Consider the following 26,644-nt stretch of genomic DNA (forward strand, 5'->3'; position numbering starts at 1 on the left):
CATTTTGTTTTTCTAGAGAGACATTGTGTGTGTGTGTGTGTGATGTGAGTGTAGAAACTAAAAACTGTATTTTTAAACTACCTGAGCTACATGATTTAAATACAGCATTTTTCCTATGACCCACTTCACAGGATATGAAATTACATGTATCAGTATTTGTTATCACATATCTCTTATTGGGGACTTTTTAAAAATCCTAAAATAGTATCTAATTTCAGATTGTATAATAAATGCAGTGGACTTCTTATATTTAAAACGTGTATTGAAAATCTTCATCCTTAAGCTACTTGAAGGTTAAAGTATTAAATATTTTTTTTCAACAGTGTTCATTGTTGCTGGTGTAAAACTTTCATTCTATATCGAGGGTGCTGGGCACATTTTCTCACATAATTGAAATGCTTTACTGAATATAACCTAGAAATGTTGAAGATCCGAGAAGATAAATGCATTGTTTCAAAGAGCCATGTGGAATAGTTTGTCCTGTAGAATATTTTATTATAGAAAAATTAGTGTAGATTTAAAGAGATTTGAAGTCATTAATAGGGTAGTATTGGTACAATAAACTCTAGATTCGTTTTTTTAATCATATCTCTTGGTCATACATCATGCTTTAGTTTTTCAGGTTTGCTATTCAAGTATCCATTTAGTTCATCCATTTAGTTATTCAGGAGAATATGATCCTTTGTTAAACTCTGACTCTCTTTTCTAAAACAGCAGGTAATTTATTGGAATATCAATTCATATGTTTCACAAACTATTCTGGGAACATTTTGAGAAGATTATTCATAATGTTATTAAAACTAGCAATAACTCAGATGATTTTTTTTTACAAAAATGTGGGTGTGTGTTTGAATTATTCATGCATGAACTCCTGTTGCACAACTGAAAGAACCACAAATTTGGTATTTATACTGAATATTACTGGGTCACTCTGATACTCAAAAGTCCTATGTTCCTAAAATTCTTTGCATTTCCTACAGTTGCAAGTAAAACCCTGTACAGGTTCAAAAGCATATAATGGTATTGCATATAATTCTCACAGAGTGAGATTAAAATTATGTTACTTCTGGAGGAGTAAGAATTGCTTGTGCCAAATCACTTGAATTGCACTTGGATTTTAGTTTTTATTTTTAAAAAATCTCATGTTCTTCTGTTGATACCAATGTAACTATTTATGATATTCCTGTTCACAGTTGTCTTTCAGAGAAATCATCAATGTGTGAGGATTGAATTGAGGTGGGAAGAAGGGAATGACCGAGAGTGACATTATTTTCATATTTAGTATCACAAATACATTAGTGAACTCTTTTGGTTATTTGAGGTTCCTGAAATAAATATATGATTTTAAAAGTTAAAGAGATAAAGCTTTTACAAATGTGATCACAAGCATGTATGACTATGCTGTGGGTTCTTTTAGAAATAAAACAATGCAGTATAATTTATGATGTTAAATGCACTTGGGGACTTTGGGTAAATGATAACGGTGTCTGCCATCATCGTACTGCAGGTCTCTTTCAAACTGAACAGCTCACACGACAGCTATGATAGCTAATACGTTTTCAAAAGTTGATTTCTAATTTTGATTCAGGAGACATTATTCAGTGAATTGTAAGAATGATTTCACGGTTGTTCTTAAGGATGGAGAAAAATGTTAGTAATTTTCTTTTGATATAATTTGCTAAAATTCACTTGTATGTTCTATGAAGATTAATACTGACTGCAGTTTATTCACAGTTGTTTAAGCCTGTACTGGACTTGTCTTCCTTCTGATTGTCTTGTCTGATTTTTAACAAAGGGTAGTTTTCTGTTTACTAAAAGATAATTGAGTTCATAACTGATTGGTAAGAGCAGATATTTCACATGATGGTAGAACTTCTTGATACATGTATAAAATAATTTTATTCAAGTATTTTCCATATATAGTTACTTACATTATTGTTTTTAGGATTTATACTGGGACATTTTGATTGTTTGAATACATGGTTTTTCTAATAAATGAGATTTTCTATACACCATAAAAGCAATGTATCACTTATTTTAAAGACTGACAGCATTTTAAAGGATATGTTTGCTTAATTTTTTAAAAAAAAGCATTTTGAACTTTCTTTTAAAAATTGAGGATGTTCACCTATTTTATACCTGAAGTCTGGATTTATAGAGTAGATTTATAGGAAAAACAAAGAGATGACTGTAATCAGATTTTGAGATAAAGTAGTTGGAAAAGTAGACTACAATTTACGTAACTTTAACAATATGTGGAAAGTGAGAGCAGAGACTTCAGAAAGTCTCTTTGATTGCATTTCAACATTGTATTCCAGTCTAGGTCTTACATAGAGCGAAGCTAAATCCAACGTAATTGTTTTTATAAAATGTATAATTTTTTAGCCAAGCACAGTGGTGAGTTCCTATACTCCCACCTACTCAGGAGGCTGAGACAGGATGATCACTTGAACCCAAGAGTTCAAGGCCACCCTGAGCAATACAGTAAAACCCCATCTAAAAAACAAAAATAAAAATTGTATGATTTCCTGAAGCCAACCACCTGATTTGTGTCCATGTATGTGTACTCAAATGGATGTCTTCATAGAATCATTTGAAGATCACTCATAAATTAAAAATTAGTGTTCTAGTTGCTGTATATATCCGTTATTATATCTGGTACCTATTCCTCTTCAGATGTACCTAGATTGACCAGATTCCTCAGTAAATAGTATGCCAGGAAGGAGATAGATATAAATCTTTATGAAGTGTCTATGAAGACTTTAACAACCAAGTAATTTGACTTTGGAGTATTTTAATATAATTAACTGGAGAAAGACAAAAAGGATTGTTTAAATTACTTGACAGGTAGCTATTTCTTGAAATTATGTTTTTCCATGTGTAAAATGTTAAAATGTGCACTACTTAGTAAAAATGGGTCTTTTTATTTATCAGATGAAATTTTAAACATATGAAATAATATTCTTATGATAAAATTTTTGTTGTGAATAGTAAGGATTATTTTAAATATACTTACAATTAAAAAAACAGTGAATTTAAGTTAAAATTTTTTTGGTAAAATTGGTGCTAAAATGTATAATTCTTGAAAGGCAAGAAAAACTAATGTGGAATATACTTTACAAATGCCAAAAAATATTAATATCCAATGTTTTTGTTTTAAATCTTTAAATTACTGTATTCATTCTTTCTTTGATTGATTTTAGTACCATATTTGAGACTTGGTTTGTCATTGCAATTTATCATGTCATATTATGTGTTATGCATTTTATTATTCATACCATTGTGTTGATTCATATTTCCATGTCTAACTATAAATTTGCTGATTTCTTTCTTTTGTTTCCATCATTATGTGCATTTAATTCATTGAAGAACAAGAAAAATATAACTCTTCCACAAAAGGTAAATATTAATGCAATTTTCTAACATTTAATATTATCTCTTCTTTTATAAATATACAAGCACAATATAAATATTTATTGAAAATAATGAGCATAATTATTTGACACATAGTTATTTCCTGAAATTATTTTGTAGGCACTTGGTAGTAATTCTTTCACATTATGCACACTTCACATCAAAGAGAAAAAACATTACTTTAAAACTAAGACAAGTTTTTGCCTCAAAATTTATTTATACATACCAACAGCTAGAAAACAATTCTCTTTGAAAATTTTATTATTATGTATTAATGTTACGTAGTAAGAATGTATAGCATATTCTTTGTTTCTGTTTGTTTGCATTCACCTGCTGTCATAGGGATGTAATTCTTCCTTTTACTGAGGGTATTATCTGCTTCAAAGTAGCAGAAAATGCCTGGTTTTTACTTTGCAGAGAGCTTAATGAATATTCTGACCCCTTTTCCACCGTACATCTTGACAGCAGCTACCCAAGTATTACTTCTCTTGGTCTCAATCTTGTTGTAATACTCATTAATTCTACCCTTCTGAAAAATATAAGAGAGGGAAATAATTCAGCCTGCTCTATTGATACATTGCTGACCTCCTACTTGTGGTTGTTGGGATCACATTTTATTTTTGGTCTTTGCACTTGAGTTTCAAGTAGGTTGCAAGACAACCACACACTTTGTGCTTCTTGTACTAAGTGGCCTAATAAGTAAATATTTGAGTGAGTTTTCAGCTTAATATAGTACTGTTCTGAATAATATTTAAAAGTATATAAGGCTTTAATAAAAGTACATTTTCACGATATTTGAAAGGAGGTTGATCAAGTTAATCTCTGACCCATTGTAATCCTCCAACTTAGTCTTGAGAGCAGCAGCTTACCTATCTTATACTGAGGAAAACAGAGTTTATCCAGATAAAGAGCTTTTCCCACTCACACCACTGGTGCATAGTAGATGACAATGGAGACCTCTTACTTTTGACCTCCTTTCGTTACACACTAATGTAGTCTATTTTAATAAGCACAAATTCCAAATATATCATCCTTAACTCTTAGTATGTCTACATATATGTTATGTGTATCAGTGTTACAAAGAGAAAATGGGAGATAATATTTAATCAAATATTTAAGAACATATTTTAGTCTAGATTTATAAAAATATAATTATATTTATATTCAGGCACATGATAAACATATTCTGGAATCTTTTCTGATATACTAGGTAAAAGATTTTATAAAATTAAAATATTCAATGAGATCAAGATGTTCTGATCTCTGAATTTTACATAGATCTATGGCTGTCTTGCTTTGTTAATTCAGGTATCAGAAACTGCTTTACATTTAGAAGTAGAAAAACAGCAAGTGTATTTATTCTTAGATTCAGAAGAATTTAGTTAGATTTGAAAGATAAATTTTAGTGTAATGTAAGTCTTAAAAATTTTATATTGGAAGTGTGTCATGACATAATTCACTTATCCAAAAGAAAGACAAATGTAAAAATTCTTCATCCATAGATATTATTATTGGCCAAAAGCTATAATTAAATAATTAAAACAAAAAATCCATGTGATACACTGTAAAATATGCATGAAATGTGTACTTTCATGACCCTGCTACAGCACACAGCGAAACACTGCATCTTTGTAAGCTCAGGCTGCTGGCTGAGAGGTGCTATCATCTGCAAGCCTTCCTTGGAGACGGAGTGCAGAGATGCCTTGCGCAGTTGACCTTATGCCCAGAAACAGTTGAAGAGGCAAGACTGAGAATGTTTCTAGCAAGATATGGCAGCAGACAGTGTTACTCTTCTCCTCTAGGACTTAAAGAAGCACAGTTTAGCTGCCTCGTGTGGCAGTAAAGACTGCAGCAAGTCAAAAAATTTCTTTAAAGTTAAATTTTAGGCTCCTATATCCAAAAGGAAGACAAGGTTCACAGCATAGAAATACCACTGCTCTGAGCCATAGTCCTTTGTTTCTAGAATCTATAATACTGAAGAATTCAGTAGCCTGAATGCTCTCTCCCTGGAAAAATGAGGACCAGGACACAACATTTTTAGCTGACCAATCAGGCCAAGGGGCTCATCAGTTAGGGGTTTTGGTTTTTTTTGGGTTGGATTATAGATGAATTTTCAGAAAAACAATGCTCCCACTTTTTCAGGTACCAAGAGAGTTCCTGAGATACATGGCTTCAGTGTTAAACCCAGGACGGTTCTGGGGAAAGTAGCACAGTTTGTCACCCTAACTATGGAGGACCAATCTATTAATATTCCAACATAAGAGAAGTATAAAATGCTGTTAACTTCATTAATGGCAGATAGAATTTATTGAGTACTTTCTATATGTTGATAACTCAGCTAAGTGTGTTAAAGATTTCTCTCGTTGTATTTTCACAACAATCTGAGACATAACTAAATATCCTTCTTTTCCACCTGAAAAATCTAAAGCTTTCAAAGATTAAAACATAGCCCCTTACCAGTCATTCATTTGGTGAGTGGTTGGATCGACAACTAGACACGAGCCTCCCTACAAAGTCTTTGTTCTTAACTCCTTTGGTCTATAGGCTGTCCAGCATTCAGATAGCGTGTATGGAGTAACTGCTGTGCATACACTGCAGCATTATTACAGTGACCTGTGTTTTATAGAAATAAAATTGAATAGATTAAGTGGAATGCCTAAGGTAACAGAGCTGCTGACAGGTGTATGTCCCCTCTAACACCAGGGTTGTTGGAGAAGCTCACTGAGTGTTCTTATTTTCTTGTCACCCAGTTTTATACCACTCTGTGAAATCTATACCTGGATTGCTCTTTGCATTTTTACTGTGCAACTTAGAAAGTAAATGCAGTATATTCGAATAGATAACACATTTTTGGACTTGAATAGTTAACTGAAGAACTATAAATGTTCACACAACTTCATTTACCCTTTTAACTCCTTTTATGTTGAAAGCTAAGAGACCATATCATTTTAGTCTTCACAGACTGCTTGTAGGCCTATTTTAAATTATTCATTCTAAAAGTAAGCCAATTTTTCCCTCTCTGCTACATTTCTTGGACAGTTTTAAAGAGCCCATGAATGTAGTTTGGGGGCATCGAAATAATGATATAAGAAGACCAAAACTGAACCAGAAATTAAATGGCTTCAAGGTGAGAAAAATGTTATTATCATAATAAATTTCTAATTTATATGCCTTTTAGAGAATATTTCTTAATTGCATTAGCTCTTTGATTTTTGGAAGCTAATTTGAATCATAGCAAACACATCACACCGGCTATTCTACCAGTATAAATCCCCTTTATTATGAAATATGTGTAACTTGTACACATGGGTAATGAAAGACAATTAGAGTGCAAGGGGTTTTTTCAACAGGAACAAAGAATAAGTAGCATTTTGTTGCTTTTATTTTTTGTTCATTAATGAAATATGCAATAATTATTGCAGTCAGATCATATAGAAGCTATTGAAGGATTGTCTCTAGACAACTATATTTTTAAGTAGTAGATTATTGTAATAAAAGCTCAACTAAATTACCTGTGGTTTTCAATATAATATTGGCAAAACAGTTTGGATGCTAAGTTATTCAAAATAATTTTTATGGAACTATTGACCATTAATCTTAATTAGGTACAATTCATATAAATATTGAAAATATAAATTTTACTAATTTTATTTGGTGTGAGTTAGAAATGCTATTTTAACACTTATTTTAATAGTATATTATGGTGAGGAAGCACATAGGAACAGATGATGTACTTGATCTATGTTAAAATAAGTAATCTGTGTATTTTTCAGAATCAACATTAAGTCTCTGTGACAAAGATTTCAATTTGCTTTACATTTTAATATTATTTGGTAGATAGAATATTGGGCCACGTGAGTCATTTCCTGCCATAGTAGGTTAAGATTTTCAAAGTTTAGGGGTGAGGGATATAGCTTATGGCAGAGCGAGGCTCTGGGTTTCAGCCCCAGCTCGCAAAAAAAGAAAAAAAGAAAAAAAAATCAAGGCACATATTTCTTGATCTTCCAAGGCTTGCTTTTCCTGAACACTAACTATGAATATTTATGAATAATTATTTATAGCTCCATTAAAGCATATGTCTGATTTATCCCTCCCCCTTGTCTCCCCCCCACTCCCCCCTAAAATCCAATGTAGTTGCCATTCTAGCCTTCTCTTTATAAACTTTGGGGCCTTATGGGAGTAATTGGCCAAAACATAAGAATTTGGAAGTTATGGTTTTGACTTGATTGTCCCATTCAGCTGATCCATATGTGTTTATTTTTTATAGTATCATAGGCTTTCAAGGTTCCAAAGATTTAATCCAAATAATCAAGCCTGAACTTACAAGATACACCCAGTTAAGGGAGTTCATTATTTTCCCTTTCATCCCAAGTTTTGTATGGAAAGTGCTGAGGAAAGAAGGCAGCAGAAGGCAACCACTGCCTAACTGGGGACAGGCTCCTTGATGTGCTTTTTAATGTTTTTGTACATGTCTCCCAAATAAGGTAAAACATGGGAAGATACACACAAAAACTTGCAGTTGAATTTAGTGAAGTTAGGCAACAGAAAGCCTTTGAAGATAGTTTGTTGCCATTGGTGTTGCAGGTGTAGTGCTCTAAAATAAGGCATAAACAAGTCATTGGTATAAACAGAATAACTCCTCAATACCAAGTTTGTTATCCCCAGAGAGGTCTTATTACATGGATGGCTCTTCTTCAAGATCGAATGAGGTGTGTATTCATCCTCCTCATAATCTAAATGTCTTAAAAAGCTATTTAACCCTGAAAAACACCTAAGATTAAGGTCAGTGACAGATTCTCTGAAGAGCCTAAGTTTATCAGTCAGGAACTAGAGTTCTGTTTTACTCTGGAGCTTGGCAGGTTTGAAAATGACAAGTGACATCTGGATTTGGGAGTCCTGAGCTCTGTTTTAGGTAATTCCATGGAAATACACATGCTAAAATGAGATGTGGTCTTGTGGTTTTAGCTGCAGTGAGATTTGAGTAGTAATTCAACTGTGGCGATACACCATTTCAGTTAGCTATAGCAAACATAGGTTGTTTCTTTAAAATTTCCTAAGTGTGCTATTTTTATTTAACATGTATTGTTTTCTTTCTGTGATAGGTATTCTATTTTATTTGATTGCTTATATTATTACTGCATAAGCCTTAATATCCTAGAAAATTATAAAAGAGCACAAGGAAAACATCTTGGAATAATAGTTATGCCCATGCCTATTGAACTGCATTTTGTTCTGGAAAATTACTCGGAGCTTGACCATTTGTATACAGTCAAAATATTTTAAACTTTTGACTTGTCTGTATAGTGTATGTGTGTGTTTGGGGATGAGTGATGTGAAATGGGATGTGTTATACCACAGTGTCGCACTACACAGTGACTCCAACATTAATGATGGAAATTAAGGAACCTGTCATTTCTTAACTTAAAAAGCAATAGAAATAGTGATGTAAAATACAACTAGTTATTTTTTTTCCTTAACACATATCATTTTGGTAAGTTGGCAAATTAAAATTACTGTAAGTTAGGTAATAGAGCCAAAGACAAAGTCCCTGTAGTTTTCCATTTTGCAAATGAAAAGACATTTTAAATAGTTTAACAGCAGCTTATTAAAATAAGATAAACTACAACAGAAGTTACTCTGAGCCACTGTCCTCTTCACAGATAAAACTGTGTGAAGGAGTATACTCTGTCAGGAACAGACTGAAGGAGTATTGAGAAAGTGATGAGTAATGGGTCTATGTTTTTCATTTAAACCTAGTCAACTCCCATTCCTAAGTTCTTCCTATTTTACCACATTGATTCTATGTGTATGGGTAATATTTACCCATATTAACAATTCTTCTTTATCTAATGTCTAAAATGCTGCAAGCAGAGACCACTATTGTGTTTTTAACTTTTGAAATAGCAAAACACTTACTTGATACAATGTTTATACTTTATAATTGTCTTTCTATTTGGTCTTTGTAGAGTTTATACTGAATATTGCTCATTTATCAAAATCTTGTTTCTCTTTTGTCACTTTTTAATATCTATCTTATAGTTTCTTGTATTGATTTTTTACTATCATTGCAGTTATTTTTTTAAAATAGTACTCCAGAGAATGAATTATTTTCTCACCTGTCAGTAATTGAGGCAATTTCATTCTACATGACAACGTTCAGACTTCCAGGCATTTATGAATGAGCAATGCATTGGAGCAAGGGTGTGGCTGTACTACACAATGCCCCACACAGTTAGGGAGCAGAGGATTAATTTGTTATTCATAAAACATGATATTACATCATAGACAGATAGGCTTCCCTGACCTGTCCAGATATCACCAGGTGTCACCTTAGAAACACGAGCTAGCTAAACTTGTTAAAAAGAAAATATTGTAATATTTTTACTTTAACGTATTTAATATAGAAGTTTTTATTCCTTCTGTTCTCTTTACAGTGTATTTTACCAAGAATACTTGAAAATTTTAAGAAAAAATAATGATATGTGAATATATATTTTCTATCCAAACACAAACACTCAAACATTTCAAATTCATAGTCATTTCTATATAGAGAGAACTATGAAAGACTTAAGGAACATTGAGATCAGAAAGGATTCATTTTTATATAAATGTAAATTCATGAAAAATATTTTGAATATATTTATGCACGTTTAATGTTTATAATGAGACTAAATTATCAATAACTGCAATATTTATAATGTTTTAAAGTATGTTATAAATGTCTGGTACATAGAAGAAGTTTCACAGATAATCACATTCTCTTGGGAGTTAACATTATGGAGACTTTTCAATAATAGTTTAAAGAATGTTTATCACAAACTCTTAAGCTTTTACAAAAATACTGTTTTAGTCATAGACCTTCTTAACATTATGAAAGAAACAGACATAAAAAAGTACACATTGGCACAAACAAAATTTGTATACGATTGTAGCTTGTTCATAAATTCATCCAAGATCATCCAGCTTTGCTCATGGGTCCTTGATAACTGAATGAACTGAAATCCTTTGTGAATGTTGTGTAAATTAAAAATTCTTAGCAAAGTATGTGGCAAGAAAAGAAAAATAATTATTTTAATTTGAGTCTTTAATACTATATAATTCATTCCATTAGAAAATTATAACACATTAGAGTCTTTTATAAATTATAACTAGTTTTTCTTAACCTGCATGCTCCAATCAGGTGTTTTTGTTGTTTATATGCTTGTGTTTTACAAGACAAGAAATGATTTTGCAAGAGTAGTGTTTTAAATCAACTCCTCAAACTAAGTACCAGTTTTATAATTTGTTACGTTGAGTTGATTTTTTACATATATAGATTCATCTGAAAGAAGTGCCAGCATTTGGAAAGAGTACTGAATGTAAAGTTGACAAAAATAATAGGGATCTTTTAAAATATGTGTTAGTAAATTGATACATGCTTTTTAAAGGGCAGTTTATTCAGCATGAAACATATCATTCAGCTTATAGCTTATAGCAAATATTTTGACCCTTTGGCCTTGAGAAAAATATTTATAAAATTGCAATTTTAATCAACCTTTAGTGTTAGATGAGATAAATTGCTTCATATAGTATCATGCTGTCTATAATTGTAGTTAACATACATTGTCTATTAAACATTCTTATGATTGTATTATAAGTAAGCTAAATTTTCATTAAATGCTAAATGAAATTGCATTGTTATAAAAATGAGAGGGAATATTCAACTTTCTAATATGGGACAATTATAATTTTTTTTAAATTCCCTATTTTTTAAAGTCTTTCTATAAAGGAATAACTGGTACTTTAGAAATTTTGTTAGTTTTCGGTACTACTAATACTCAGAATATTCCTTAAGTGTAAATTTAATGCTATGTTCTGGGAGCAAATTGGAAAATATCTTATTTTATATTTCAATTTTGCTATTGGAATTTAAATTCATAAAATGTAAAATTTTAAACATTAGTCAGTAATCATTCATTTAAAAGTAAAATATTTGAGTTCTGTAAGCTGTAGTTATTTTACTTATAATTGAGGATAATTACATTCCGAGGATGCAGTCATAACACTTTTTCTAAAATTGTGTATGTCAATGGACTCATATTTTCTGTTTCAAATTTGTGATAAATATTCTATTTTACTTGATAAATTTGTTTTACTATTTAGTTTGTGTATCTATAATCCAGAAATAATTTTATTTTATTCCACAATATACAGCTGAGAAATAAAATGGAAAACAGCAAAACCTTTGGCAAATTTAGAGTTTCTACATTCACACTGAAGTTTCTCCAGGGACTATGAAAGAACTTTTGCTGAGATGCATTTTCTTGTTCAAGCAATTATTTTTACAAAGAGCACTGAACATACATCATTAGGAATAATGAAAAATACTGTGAAAGTGTATGTACTAATACATAATTATCTGGCTTTTCAATATTAATAGGTAAATAATAATCTATTTGAATTGGCTTCTGTTCTTGTAATCCAAGAGCAATGAGGATGACCTAGCAACTACAGTTTTGCTTGAGAATCAAGGGGGTCCACTGATGATGTTGAGTCATAATATAAATTTGGAGATTTTTAAATCTTTGATATATTTCAAAGTAACTTTACCTTCTTTGGGAGTAAATATAGTATAGTAATCATTTCTGAAAAGTAAAAGTGAAGTCATTTCAAACAGTATGACTTATTTTTGTTCTGGTAGGTTACCACTCTATTCTCCTGATTCAGTTTTGAGTTTTGCAAAATAAAGTTAGAGATGCAGCCACATCCTATGCTAAAATAATCTTGTTTAGAGAAATGAGGTGTTGTCTTGCCCACAATGTACATTCACTGGAACTGGTTCAAAATTTATCAAGTCAGCAGCTCTTGGAAATAGTTGTCAGCGCCTGGGTAATCACCAGCCCTCAGAACTACAGAATGCTAAATGTTACAAAGCTATCAAAGAATAAATGTCAAAAATTGTTAGAGTTGAGCTAACATTTAAAGTTGATTTTTTTAGAAAATCAGATTTCTTTGAATTGCATTAGACTTTAATTGTAAAGAATAACTGATCACAGTCCGTTTGCTTCTCTCAAAGCTGGTAGCAGTGGCTGATTAGGGATCCAGAGGTACTTGCACCATAGGCAGAAGACAGCTGATATTTTCACATATCTTATACTGCATATGGCTTTCTGTAGCTATAGCATAATCAGTAATTTTGTGTCACTTCTTAATTACCCTCACGTAACATTTTGTTTTGACTCTTTATATTTTGTCAAGTAATTAATAAATTTCTGCTTTCCTACGCTTTCCATTGAACCATCTTCCTTCGATCACCATTTCTTGTCTCTGAAGTCAGCATTTGCAAAGCAAGCCTGTGTCATTGCTTAATTCACATAACTATGATGGAGATGGCTTGTTTGATTTATTGAATTCACCACAATGAAACATTTAATAATCTGGTGCTAAAAATATGATTAAGACATTTAGGCACATAGTGGGGCCAGAGATTTAGCTCAGTGGCACCTCGCCTACCTTGCAAGTACAAGGTCCTGAGTTCAATCCCTGGTACAAAAACAAAAAGAAGAAAACCGCTTAGGGACAAATTTCAGACTTTGTGTATTTAATTTGGACTGTATCAATCTGTACTTGAGCACTCAATAAATGTTACTAATCTGCTTAAGTTTATAAAGTAGGTATAAGTGTTACTTATCAAGATGGTAAAGCACATTTAAATGTCAAAAGAGAAAAATTTATCAACAAATGCCTTATAAACTCCTTGTAAGAGGTGAAATAAGCAGTCAGGTCAATCAGGTATATCAGCATTTCTACTAACTTTAAAAACCACTAGTGGCCCTTGACAGAAGCCCTACCATCTCAGTCACCAGGAAGTTTTCCCCCACATACATATGTAGACATGTACACAGTTGTGTGTATACACCGGCACAAACACACACACACACACACACACACACACACAAATCTCAGCTGGCATGGTGTGCCGGATGCATCACAAGTTCAAGCCTGGCCTGGGCAACTTAGTGAGACCTTGTCTCAAAATAAAAAATAAAAAACAACTGGAGAAGTAGCTGAATGGTAGAGTGCCCTATGGTTTAGTTCTCATATTACAAAATGAATAAATGTGTAAACATATTTTTTAGTAACCTTTGCATTTGTTTTGAAGGTTAAAGGCAGACTTTTTAAGCTATATTGCTCATGATGAATTCTGTCTTGAAATAATTCACATTTTATTGAAGGCTGCAAAGGTTGCACTCCAAACAATGGCTCATGCTACTTTGGTGGTTAATAAGGAGTTAAATGGAACACAGTGATTACCATAAGTTAAAGCGCTAAAAATAATGCATCTTGTTTTCAAAACAGGAACTTTATATATAGGGTTCAGAGTCATCAGAAACAGAAAGCTTGCTTTGTCTTGTAATCTAAGTAAGTCTATTTTTAGGTTGGCAAATGTTCACAATAAGCTATTGGTAGAAATTCATGATATAATAAGAATGTTTCAAAAAAGTAGCTGATGATCAGTTCAGCAGTGTTTAGGTCACCAGTGTTAGCTGAGGGTGCTAAGTGAGTGTGCACGCGTGTGAGCCTGTGCATACATGTGTGATGTGTTAAGTGTGCATATATTCGTTTTCTCTATATATGTACATGCTATATATGTAAACTAATAATTAAAACATATTTCACAATTAAATTTGCTTTCACATAATTAGTTGTGAAGGGAATTGAAAATATTTCACACCAGTTGAAAAAAGAGGGTGCTTAATCTTTTGTTACTAACATTTGTTGTCTCCATCTGTGTGATTTGATCCATGTTCATCTTTAGATTAACAGTTTCTAGTATGTACATTTGACATTTTTAAAATTTATTAATCATATGTTAGTTCCAAATTTTATTTAATTGAAGTCATTTCAAAAGCATTGAAATCATAAACCATGTAGTTCCTAAAGGTGCTTCACGTGTTTTAATAGGCTTCCATTGTGTGTTTTTGCAGCAAGCTTAGTAGTGGAGGAGCGAACAAGACAAATGAAAATGAAAGTGCATCGATTTAAGCAGACAACAGGGTCTGGTTCTAGTCAAGAACTTGATCGCGAGCAATATTCCAAGGTAAAATTAGTAGTATCCAACAAATACCCTTCTAGAAACATACAGTGGGTGTTCAGGCAGGAGTAGCAAGCACTGAGTTATGTAAGATAAGTAATCATTAAATGATAGTCTTACACAATAATTTTTTTCCAAAGTCTGAAAAAAACTCTCCCTCCTCTTGATATTTCTGGAAGATACAACTTTACTGAAATGTTATTTTTTTACTTGGATATAATAATTTTTCTAAAAATATAGAAACACTTGGTATTAAGTCACAATGATTGTCAGTCAAATTCACAGACATAAGATACCATTTTGTTTCTTAAATATCATTTAAATATTGCATTTAAAATATTAAGGTATATATTTATAATCTTAAATACTGGTGGTATTGATGTTGACTATTGAGATTTGTTCCTGAATGACAAAAATTATATGATGTGAGATTTCTTATTGATCTATCTTTACTAAGAAAAGCAATTGATCTAAACTGTTAGAAGCTGAAAGTCACACAATTTCAAGTGCCTGTCAGTATTTAATTTATATTTCAATATTATTTTCTAAGGAAACACTAAGGAGTTTATAAATTGCCAACTAATATCTATATGCTTAATTAAGAGAATATTTTTCATGAAGTAATTTTGCACACATTATGTGGTTTATTTAAAAGTCTTAAAAAAGGTACAAAGTAGTGGCATCTGTTAGTCACCCTTTGTTTTAGTTTGAAATACAGAAGCCCTTTTGGAAATAATGACCTATTAGAAATCAAATTAAAATTGCACTAAATCAATATAGTTAGCTAGAACTATGGAGTAGAAAAACCTATTTTGAAAGCTTAAAATAGATCACAGAAAATCTATTTGCATTTTAAACTTGAAATATGGCCTAGATAAACCTTTTTTTAAATTCTTTTATTGATACATTTTTGGTTATTTTTTACCCCATTACCTGTGCGCCCTTTACCCCCTCCACCCTTCCCTATTTACATAGACTTTGTTTCCATTTTTTTTTTCTTTCTCATAATTTTTCCTTTCCCTTCTTCCCTTTCCCCTTCCCCTCCCACCACCCTTATACCTTTGGACCTTTTCCTACTTCAAATTATCAATTATTCATTTTAATCATTTTAATCCTTATTTACACTTTCAGTTTCTCACACTAGAGAAACTATTCGGTATTTACATGTTATTTTTTAATATTGGAAGTTGCTCATTATACAACCAGATATTCAATAACTAATACAAAAAGTAGAGGTAGTTACATAATGTAATTTACCACTTGTATTGCCGTAGATCATCTGTATTGGCTATGATCTGTCACTTTATACTTAAATTAGATGCAAAAGCATTTCCAACTGAGGCACTCAGAGGTCACTGTGATTCCGGAATCCCAACTCTGAATGAGTCTGTAACGACTTTTTAAAAAGTAAAGTCAGGAAGAAAAAAAGTAAGCAGAATATCAGTTGCTGATCCAGCTCCATACGTCCTCTCTGGAGTTCATTCTTTATGGTATCACCACAGAATTAGCTTACTTGTCTGTCTTCTTTAAGAATATCATCACGACTTTTGTTTTCTTTGAGTACAAATGCAATACAAAATAGAAGGCATCATGATTAGAGTTTTCTTTTTTCTTCTACAGTTAGATACACTTATTTGAAAGATTCTTTGAATGTGAAATGCTTCATTAAAGCTTTATTGATTTCTTCAGCATTATGCCAGAGGATGAGAACAGATAGAACAAACAGCAAAGGGAGGTAGGCCAGGATAGGAAGCGAGAAAGAGGTAAGTAAAGAATTAGGATGAAATAGTGAAAGCCTTTCGGGATTATTCTGAATTGTACTTCTAAACATTGATCAGTCAATCAAAAACTCTATGCAAGGAAATGCTGTATAGGTTGAAATCCACCACTAGTTCTTATAGACCTGGTAAATCAGAAGTAGTCTTTCTTGTTTATGAGGTGCCAGTTTTCTGGCTCGAGAAGTTTAGAATTTGAAAAGGCCTCAATATATTATTGTGTTTCAGGCAGCTTATCTATTTTCCAAAATTATGAATGCTGCAGCACAAAGTGAAAGAGGTGCTTTTCCACAGTTAGTAAAGCCGCTCTGTGAAGCAATTTCTTCTACTACTTCTGTCACTGAAATGCACATTACTCGGCTTAGTTTAAAGTTCTCATGTTGCTTTTAATTTACACCTCAGTATTCTGCCTTTCCTTCCTCTGCATAGATACCTGTTTCTTTTTTCCTCTATCACTGCATTTGGTATTTTTACAGAGCCATTACTTTCAAATATATCACTGTTATTTTTACTGAGCATATTGATTATGACTGTAGCTCTTAAAATTATAGTTGATAGTATCAATTGTGTCATCAAAGATATAGCATCTTAAAAACATGTAAGAATGTAGGACAAGAAAGTATGTAAGATAAAATAAGTGAATAGCTGTTTTTTATTTTATCTCAAGTAAAAGATACACACTGTCCATAACTCTACTTTTCATATTCTTCCAAAAGAATTTTTTTAAATTTAATTTTACATTGATACATAAAATCATAAAAATTTACATATTAATGAGATGTTAGAAAACAATTCTAGTAGCCATTTCAGTTTAAAATGTTCTCACATACTTGAAAATTTGTCTTTTTTGCTTTCTATCCTTTTCACCAAGCATTGTAAATTTATTTTGCAAATATCCCTTTTTGTTGCTATAATTGGGTGGTGGCATTGTCATGAATATAATGTAGATTAATATGAACTTTATTTCTTTACTGACTCCTTTTGCAGCAGTACACAGTAGTTGAAAATTCTACCAAGTCTGAAATTAACTAACCATTCCAAAAATACTTTTAACTAACCACCAGTAGAACTAGATTTTTTTTCAAGGCAAAACTTTTTCAGATGATTATCATTTTTGAGATTTTTTAAAAACCCAGTATCTATTTTAAAAGATTAAATAACCCCAATATCCACCCTGAGTAAGGAATTAGTATTAATTTTGCTTTTGAAAAGACATGAAACAGCTTTGGTATTTCAGAAATGTGTCACCTTGCTATTTTTTTCGATATTGTTATTCCATGTTATGTGCTTCAGTGATGGGTTGAAATTGATAATTGGAGGGTGAGTTCATATTTAGACACATTTTAAAATGGGCTTATGTTTCTGTAACCCAGAAAGAGCATGTAAGACTTGTGTGATGGCTTTTTTAGGTAGCTCCCAAGTGCTTATTATTTCTTGCTTTTAAAAACAGCAGTTCTATAAAAAGAGCCTTTCCACCCATCAATAACATTATTCTATGATCAGTGCGAATTCCTCCTGAGGATATCATGTTCCTCAAAATATAATTCTTTTCATTAAAATATTACATTGTTCAATAGGAAATTTAACGCATTATAATTTGATAAAAATTATTTAAAATTTAACTTGTTTCTGAAAAACAGTAAATGTAATGGTGATAAGCAAACATAAAAGTATTTCATTTCGTTCAAATAACCAAAGGAACTGTGATCTTGTGTGAGAATGATAAATTATCTCAATATAAAAAAGTTTACTATGACATCCTCATTTTGCCTCTTTGCTCTAATAGGAAAGATCTATATATAAGAAAGTTGAAGAAGAGATGTCTTATGGAAGAGGAAGATTTATTTAGTTGAAGAAATATTTCCATTTACATACATGTTTATGCTTTATTACTTAATATTTAGTTGCGGAATAAAGGAAACATTAGAAAACTAAATGCTGGAAAAATCTCCTATGTCTAGATAAATTCTTAGAGCATTAATCCTCTGTTATTTCCTGTTTTCTCATGAAAAAGATATCATTGGAACCCATTTGGAAACATTATGATTATTATATAGTCCATCTTGTTTGTCACAGTAATTTAAAAGCCTATAATCTAGGAATTGTGTTTGTACCCAGTTGTGTTTGAACCCAGCAAATGTTAAATTCAAGCTCTGCTACACATCTACTCTGTAAATTAGAAACAGTTCTGATTGAAAAGAATGATATCTGTCAGGATCATGGTATTAGATGTGATAGCATTTTCTGGTAAACCAAATTATCACATCACATTCAATAAGTTATCTTAAATCATTAATGTTAGAGCAAACGTGAAATTATGTAACTAAACATAATAGCATATGTGAGTTTCCTTTGCATTTTAACTTAGCATCTGACTTTCAATGATAAATACAACTAAGAAAAATTCTTTGGTAAATAACTATAGATATTTGATAAATTGTGAATTGTTTTCATTCCTGATATAAAATTCTTTGACCAATATGTACACATGAGGGGTGACAGTTTTAAACTAACATTTGAATGTTTTAGGACTAAACATCTTACATGAAGAATTATGAAGTAAACCAGTCTCTAGGGATATTTTAAAAATATTACAATTTTTAAACATAGAGCCAGGGTTTAACATGAGTTTATGTAGTATATGTTAGCAACATCAGATTCATTAAAACTCCTCTGATATTGAACTACAGAGGATAAATCACTTTTTCTAAAAGTTTAATGAACATTTGATATTTTCAAACTTTATTGCTCATAAATTTAAAAATTGCTTGGTAGGAAACTTAAATGCCAAAATATTTCATTTTGTGTAAGAAGTTACAGTACCTTAACTCTCAGTACCTGAGATAAAACTACTAATGTAGTAGATATTTTAAAATTATATAACTATTATTTACATAACCTTACTGCTTATTATGAATGTAACACATATATACTACAGTAGTGTATAGGCTGTTTATTATGTGGTCCTTTGAAGTATGACTTGAAGTAGAAAGAAGAATAGATTCACTGGGTTCATTCTCTAGCACTGAAAAATGAAACGGTTTCCCTAGGGTTGAATTTTGTACCTTATGATTCCTAGAATCTTAGAAAGTGAGTGTTACAGGCAAATTTAAACACATTTAAATATAAGATATGCATATATTGAAATATTAATAGGAATTTTATATTTCACTTTTGATACTGAATTAATAGTTTAAATCTGAAAATGTCTAATAAGACCATAATAGAAAGCAAGATGAAGTTGTCTGTCTCAGTGGCTCCCCTTGGATTTAATATTTCTGTGTGGAGTTACCTTTTGAAGAAAATTAAGAGAATATGATGTCCTACAACACAGAAAATGTATAGGTAAATTGAATAGTTTTAGAAATAATGAGCAAGTACAGCTAGAAAGATGAAAGCAGTCTGTACCATAAATACAGAGTGACTAAAACAGGCAGTAGTGAAAGGGAAGAAATAAACTGATATACTAGAAAAAAATTAATACCATTTCAGATTTAAATCATGTCAAACAATTTGTGAAAGTTTTCACTTGATCATTTAAATTTTCATTCAGCCTTCATAAACCATCACTTATCATTGAAAGTACATAAAGTTTTTTATATTGCAAATCATGGTAATGTCTGTATGATTCTAGAATTCACACCCACTTTTATGAAGGTACATTTTGTCTAATGAGGGGTTTAGTAGTCCTTAACCTCACCAGCTTTCTCTTTCTTTTCCATGATGTGATGGTGGAGCTCACCCTTTCTTGTTTTTGATCTTTAGTATAACATACATAAAGATCAGTACAGAAGCTGTGATAACGTCTCTGCCAAATCATCAGATAGCGATGTCAGTGATGTGTCTGCCATTTCCCGAACCAGCAGTGCCTCTCGCCTCAGCAGCACAAGCTTTCTGTCTGAGCAGTCTGAGCTCCCCAGGGGTAGAATCAGGTGAGTTGGCAATGCTGTTTGTATTTACTGGGTCTTTATCCTCGGTATGCCATGCAACCAGCTTCTGCAGTGTTCTTTCTAGAATACAGTTTAGGTCAAGTACCAGAAACATCTCATTAAAATAAGTGGGTGGGTCAAGCATTTACCAAGTACTGTGTGGTATCACTAACTAAATATTTTGGTACTGTCTGCTTCCAGGCACAGCTTAGTACTACAATCCTGACTGCTGTGTCACATTTGCAAGTTTCATCTAATACGTTGAAATCCACAGAGCACCCTTTAGTCCAGTGTCAGAAAACCTTTTCTGTAAAAGGCTACATAGTAAATGTTTCATTCTTTGTAGCAGAGTATTCATGACATTTACTCAACAATATCATTGTAGTGTTAAAGCCATGCAAATAAATGAGCAGGTTGGTCTGTCTCTGTCTGTCTGTCTGTCTATCTGTTCTGAAACAATATTGGGCTACATTTTCCCCAGAGGCTGTAGTTTGTCTACCTTTTCTTCTATCTCGTCATAATGGTCAGTCTATTTTCAGGACAGAGTATAATGCATATGGTAACAAAATATATATTCCCTAGGTTATATTTTGTGAGTTGTAAGACATTTGTATGGCCTTTACTAAGTTGCCAGTAGTGCCCTTGTGTTCTTACAAGGCAGATACTCTGATGAAAGGGAAAAGACCTTAAATATGCCGTCTACAGTAAAGCACTCATTGTTGACAAAGCGCATTTTGTATATGTTCTTAACTAGTTGACAGAAGTCGGTTTCATGGAGGGAATGTTGGGGTTGATAAGTACCAATAATTGTGTTAAAAATAGAAAGAAATATCTTTCCGATACTGAGAAAATCTTGTTATTTCACATTTTGATATACAATGCAATGCATTCTGAATATTCCTTCTTCTGAGGTTTCTCTACACCTGACGTCTTTTCTTTTGAAGAAAATTGAAAACAATCATGTTACTGTTAGTTAACAGTTTCATAGTCTGTTAATCCACATGAGCAATTTCAACTGCTTGTGTTTGAAAAAGAGAAGAAAGAACAGGGAAACTTGAGGCAGCTGAACAAAAAGGGACTATGATTTTTTACAAAGTGTATGGAAGGAAACTACATGTTAGTGTAGCCATTTTGTGAGGGAAATGCCAATTAACAAATCAACACCAACACCAAGTGTAGCTATGTCTTGATAAAAAGCAAAAAATAAAGATCTTGCTTCTTGATTTACAAACTGTTTCTTATTTGGTAAAGGTGCTGAGGAGAGTGCTAGACCCAAAAGACACAATGAGTTTATTTTGTTTAAGTGGATTATGTAAATTTGGGCACTAAAGCTAATAGTTAAATGAGTTTGCCTTAAGCTAATATGAGAGCTACTTTTCTTGTAATCTCATACTTTATGTCCATGGTTGTGCTTATGTGGTACACATTTGATCTTAGAAAAATGAGGGAGGGTAGAGAAAATAGAAGATACAGTCAGGGGAAAGTCTTCTGACACTCAGAGGCTAGTTACTTTTCACACACACATTCTCCCTACATATCCCCATAGCACACAAGCATGCCTGTGTGTGCACACAAACAGGAACCATAGAGCTGGTTTACTTCCATCATCAACCCTGGGGTAAAAGCCTGGGAGTAGATGGTGGAATGGGGAGAACACCAGAACAAAATGTTGTAAAAAAATCAAGATACCTGTAATCTCCCTTGCTATCAAAGCTAACACTGCTATAGATGGTTATTCTTAATATAATACTGTTCATTTCTTTATTTTGGTAACTAACATCATCATAGATTTTATAAGTTTGCCATTAAAAAATCAGCAGTTAATCAGTTTTGATAATAGAATATTTTTCTATATCATGAAATAGTAGCAAACTTTTGAGTTCCTTTCCTGCATAAGGGCTTTACTATTTCCCAAAGCTACCTCAAAGTATAATATATCTGCCATATCATATAATCTAAATTATGATGCACTTAATGGTTTAAAAGCTATAGTTGTATTCCAGTTCCTTAAATGTCTTCTGTCAAACTGTTGCATGACATAACATGCTTTATTGTGCATTTCTTCGGATGATTTTTATTTTGGGAATCAATAAAAAGATTTAGCATTCCCTAAAGCCAGTGACCAATGTCCCGGAAGTCAGCTCAGTACCCAGTGTTCTCAGGAGGAAACTATCTGACACGATCTTATCCTTATTATTTACACCATTGTGTGTGGTCACATCAAATACCAGTGCTTTCCAAACACTGCTTAGTACAGTGACTACAGTGAGTCACCCTGCACATTATTGTTTTAAAGGGTTAATGTTTGGAAAAATGATTATACCACAAGTATCTCATTGACTCAGGGCTATGCTAGCAATGCTAGGGCAGTTGTGTGAGTTGAAAAAGAGCCTTCTGTCCTCCATGCACCCATCCGTGGAAGTCTGCCCAGTTTGAAGAGACCTAACTGTTTTTCCTGCTAACTTGATGGACTAGTTTGTTTAAGATGGTGTACGACATATTTCACGTTTTCAGTTTAAATTTACAGGAAATCTGTAGTTGGAAAAGAAAATAACAATATCATTTGTATTAGAATAAAATAATTTCTTCAGGTAAAATGAATTAGAAGTTATTCTTACAAATTTTAAAGTGGATTAAAAATGATTCACAGACAAAATAAGCATTATTTCAAGACAATAAGGATCAATGAAGATTGGAGTTTCTTGATTTTTCCAATTTGTTCTACAGGTACCCTTCCATTTAAATGTAGTATTGGCTTAAATATTCTTTAAAGAATGTTTTTGGATCTAGATACAAAATAGCCACAGTATGTATTAATATCTATGACATTGCTGACAATAAAAATACACATGGAAGAAAAAACAAATAATTATATTATGTTTCTAAATTATCTTTTTAAATTTTTGTATATTCTATAGAACATATTCATCCCAAAAGGAGCTAAATTTTCTTGAAATAGCTCTGAATTTTTTTCAGTCATATATCTCTTTCGTTCAACTCAGACAAATTTTATACAAAATAAATCTTTAAAGGCAAATGTGAGCATAATCAAAATTACTCAGACATCATATAATTTTAGAACCTTTTAAAACCAGTAATTTTCCAATAGCATTAAATTTATGAGTTATATTTTCTTGGCTTTACCAAAGTTGATTTTCTATACATTGATGGATATTTTAGCAGACAAACTCAAAGAGCGAATTTAATGCAAACAAGTTTTAGTCTCTTTTATTATTGCTTTCTTAATGATTATTATCAATTATCTTTTGTGTGTGTATGTGGTGCTGAGGATCAAACCCAGGGCCTCATGTATGAGGCAAGGCAAGCACAGTGCCCCTGACCTGGACCTCAGGCCCAGTTATCATTATTTTCTACATTCTTAATTTTAGAGATGTAAAAGTATTGGATAGAGGAGTTATCTTCCATAGGTAAATAGTTACTCTGACATTTGCTGTCAGTAGACATAATAGTCAGTAGGCATAATAGTCAGTAGGCATATACATAAGGAAATGGTCATAGTCAGTAGGCATATACAGAAGGAAATGTTCTTTTATACATTTGGAGTATTTTAAAACAGTATAGCTTAAAATTTTTAATATTTCAAATTTTAGTAGAGAGTAAATACGAAAGTTAGTATCTTTTGCAAAATATTAGTTATGTTTGAAAAATATTACAAAAATAATTTCATATGTCCCTTATTTCACAGTAGTTCAGTAAGGAAATACAAAATAACACTTAAATATTATCTTTGGACTTTTGTAATTGCATTTGAACTTAGCTGCAGAGTCACTTGCTATTTTAATGTACTGAATAAATAAAACTTGTATATGCTTCGTTATTTTAATTACTGGCATCAAATGTGTTCAAAGTGAGCAAGAAAGATTTTATTTATCGATTTAATTTAATTTTATCTATACAGACTTAATTTTTCATGCTTGCCTATTGTACTATGGAACTATGGAACCAGTACTATGTACTATGGAACTAGTACTAATAGTACTATGGATAGTACTATTTGTACTATTGTACAAAGTTTGCTAAGATCTATTAAAGTACTAAAAAGGAAAAGGGGAAAATATGGAAATTAGATTACAAGGAGAGGATGAGTCTGAACACAAAGATACAGAGAAAAATATGTTTTAGTTATGTTCTAGTGTTTCCATTCATAACATCATCTTAGTTTTACTAGTTCAGGATTAATGAGCTATTCCCACTATTGTTACCTATGATTAGATTAAAGCTATAAAGAAATGGAAAGGATAGCCCATATGCTCTTTACAAATATTCTAGCTTTATGCTAAATATATAATATATTACCCTACCATATGTCTGAATCAACTATTACACTACATATCTAAAATTATTATACCATCCAATACAACAAAAATACATCTTGAGCTACAAATACAAGTGACACAACCGTCTTGATTATAGCCAGATGCAGAACCTTGGGAACAGGAGAGGAGCTTTTCCTAGTCAGGTTCTTTCTTCCAAACCATTGTAGACTACTACACAGTGAAGCCGAGCTGGAACACTTTGAAACAGGTCCCTCATCTTCATTTTTACCTTTCTACGAGGCCAGGTTATTGTAGATTTAACTAATATATGTTTAGTTAGATTCTGAGAAGTTTCATGACTTACTGTATAATAGACAATGGCAATAGTCAGTTACAATAAATAAGGTTTTCAAAATTTAAAACAAACCAAGAGTATCTTATCAAGGTGGATTAATTTGTGGAAATAATTAGATTTTAGTGACTTATACTTTGGGGGAGAAAATAAGTAAAAATTGTTCATGGAATTTAAAAAATATATTGCACCATTCCATTGTTTGTAGAAAAATCCATTCCTATGGTTTTATTTCATTTGTTTCAATTGAGTTTGATTACTGTGTAAAAATTTGAGGTTCTTTGAAACTTGGTAGCTAATACATCATTGAATGTCTTTAATATAGCTGATCCATATGATGATTTTAACACATCAGAGATGAAAGAGTAAAATAGGTGGCCCCTGAGGAAGTTTTCAGGTGTTGGAAAAGTGTATTTATGTATTTCCACATTGAAGAACTGACTGCTGACTCTAAACTAGCAGTGTTATAACCATTAGTAACTCATTATTTAGTGATCCCCAGGCCTGAACTTGGGTTATCAACATTAAATATTCATCCACTGGGTAGATACTCACATTTCTGCAACTGTTCACCCTTTAGAATGGTTAGAATACCCTTTCGTCATGAATCAATGCTTCCCAAACTTGACCTGTTTCATGTGTTACTTTCCATAGTTTTTACTGTAACCTGTGTAATACCTATATTATTATATTTCACTTACAGTTAAAATATTGTGGTTCATTAATTATATAAGTATTTTATATAAACCAGATAGTCTAATAGGTGATTTACATCCAAATAATCATTATTGCTAAACAGTATTATATAATTGTTAATAACCTTATTTTACAAATGAAGCTAAAAGTGAAGTAATCTGTTGAGATTACATGGCCAGTAAATAGGACGGCCAGAATGAAGAGCCTGCTTGCTTAGCTCGAAAGCACTTTCCTCTATTTAACCTTAACATTTTTTGTAATTTATAATATATTATTTAAAATGCACATAAAGTAAATAATAATCAATACTCGTGCACCTACCACCAACCCTGAAAGTCAAATATTACCATTATAGCTGAATCCCTGTGACTTCCCTGTCCAGTCCCCGTCTCCATATGCTAGGCACAATTTCCCTATTCATCTGGTGTCAGCTGTGTTCTGTGTTAATTTTTTACAAATCCAAAGTCTGTTTCTTTCCTGCCTTTCATGTGTCTAGGGTGTATTTCTGTACCAACACCACATTATCACAATTAGCATTGCTTAGTGATATAACTTATAGTAAATGCCATAGTAGGGTAAGTCACCTCATTTCTTTTTCTTTCTTTTTTTTTTTTTTGCATTTCAATAATTTTATTGAAAGGTGTATCTCTTAGTACCAAACATAATGGTAGTTGTTTGGTTACCTCTGCCAACTCAAAATTATTGCTGATGTTTTCAAAATACTGAAATATATCAGCCTTATCAGATAAGTTATCCACAAAACATGTTTTACAGAAGTTAAAGGTAGAATATTCTGTGGTTTTTAATTTATTTTTCAGTGCTTATTTATCCATAACATGATGTCAAAATTGATTACATCCATTCTGGATAGACTCAGGCTTCAGGCTGCACTAACTGTTTACAACACTAACAGTGTGTGTACATCTCCCTACATTGATTGGCTCACATGGAGAATTCCGAACACTGCCTCAGCAATCTCATAATTATGGCGGTGCCTCCTTATTTTTCTTAAGATACATTATGGAAATGTGTGAAAGTATATTCTATTCCTTTAAAAAAAGTGGAAGTAATGGCAGTTTTATAGAAACAGTCCATAGTAAAACCTGGAGTTCCTTATCTAGCCAGAA

At 31.9% G+C, this 26,644-nt stretch overlaps 1 protein-coding gene across 4 annotated transcripts in view; it reads left to right on the plus strand.

The window, feature by feature from the left end:
* The first annotated feature begins 3,193 nt into the window (after window positions 1-3,193).
* LOC147828914 (regulating synaptic membrane exocytosis protein 1-like) overlaps window positions 3,194-26,644 on the plus strand; it is a 97,131-nt gene continuing 73,680 nt past the window's right edge. Inside the window, exons 1-4 of one of the 4 annotated variants that reach the window (XM_087207737.1) lie at window positions 3,204-3,399; window positions 6,454-6,541; window positions 14,382-14,494; window positions 20,029-20,195. In XM_087207737.1, coding sequence (XP_087063863.1) covers window positions 14,414-14,494; window positions 20,029-20,195 — 248 coding nt within the window. In that variant the 5' untranslated portion in view covers window positions 3,204-3,399; window positions 6,454-6,541; window positions 14,382-14,413. Of the gene's footprint in view, window positions 3,400-6,453; window positions 6,542-14,381; window positions 14,495-20,028; window positions 20,196-26,644 lie in introns of all 4 variants that reach the window. The other 3 variants (XM_087207738.1, XM_087207735.1, XM_087207736.1) reach the window with 3 other exon arrangements.

The sequence above is a fragment of the Heterocephalus glaber genome, unplaced genomic scaffold (genome assembly GCF_053883595.1).
Source record: "Heterocephalus glaber isolate CG9 unplaced genomic scaffold, H.glaber_assembly_v1.0 deba00000818, whole genome shotgun sequence".
NCBI lineage: Eukaryota > Metazoa > Chordata > Mammalia > Rodentia > Bathyergidae > Heterocephalus > Heterocephalus glaber.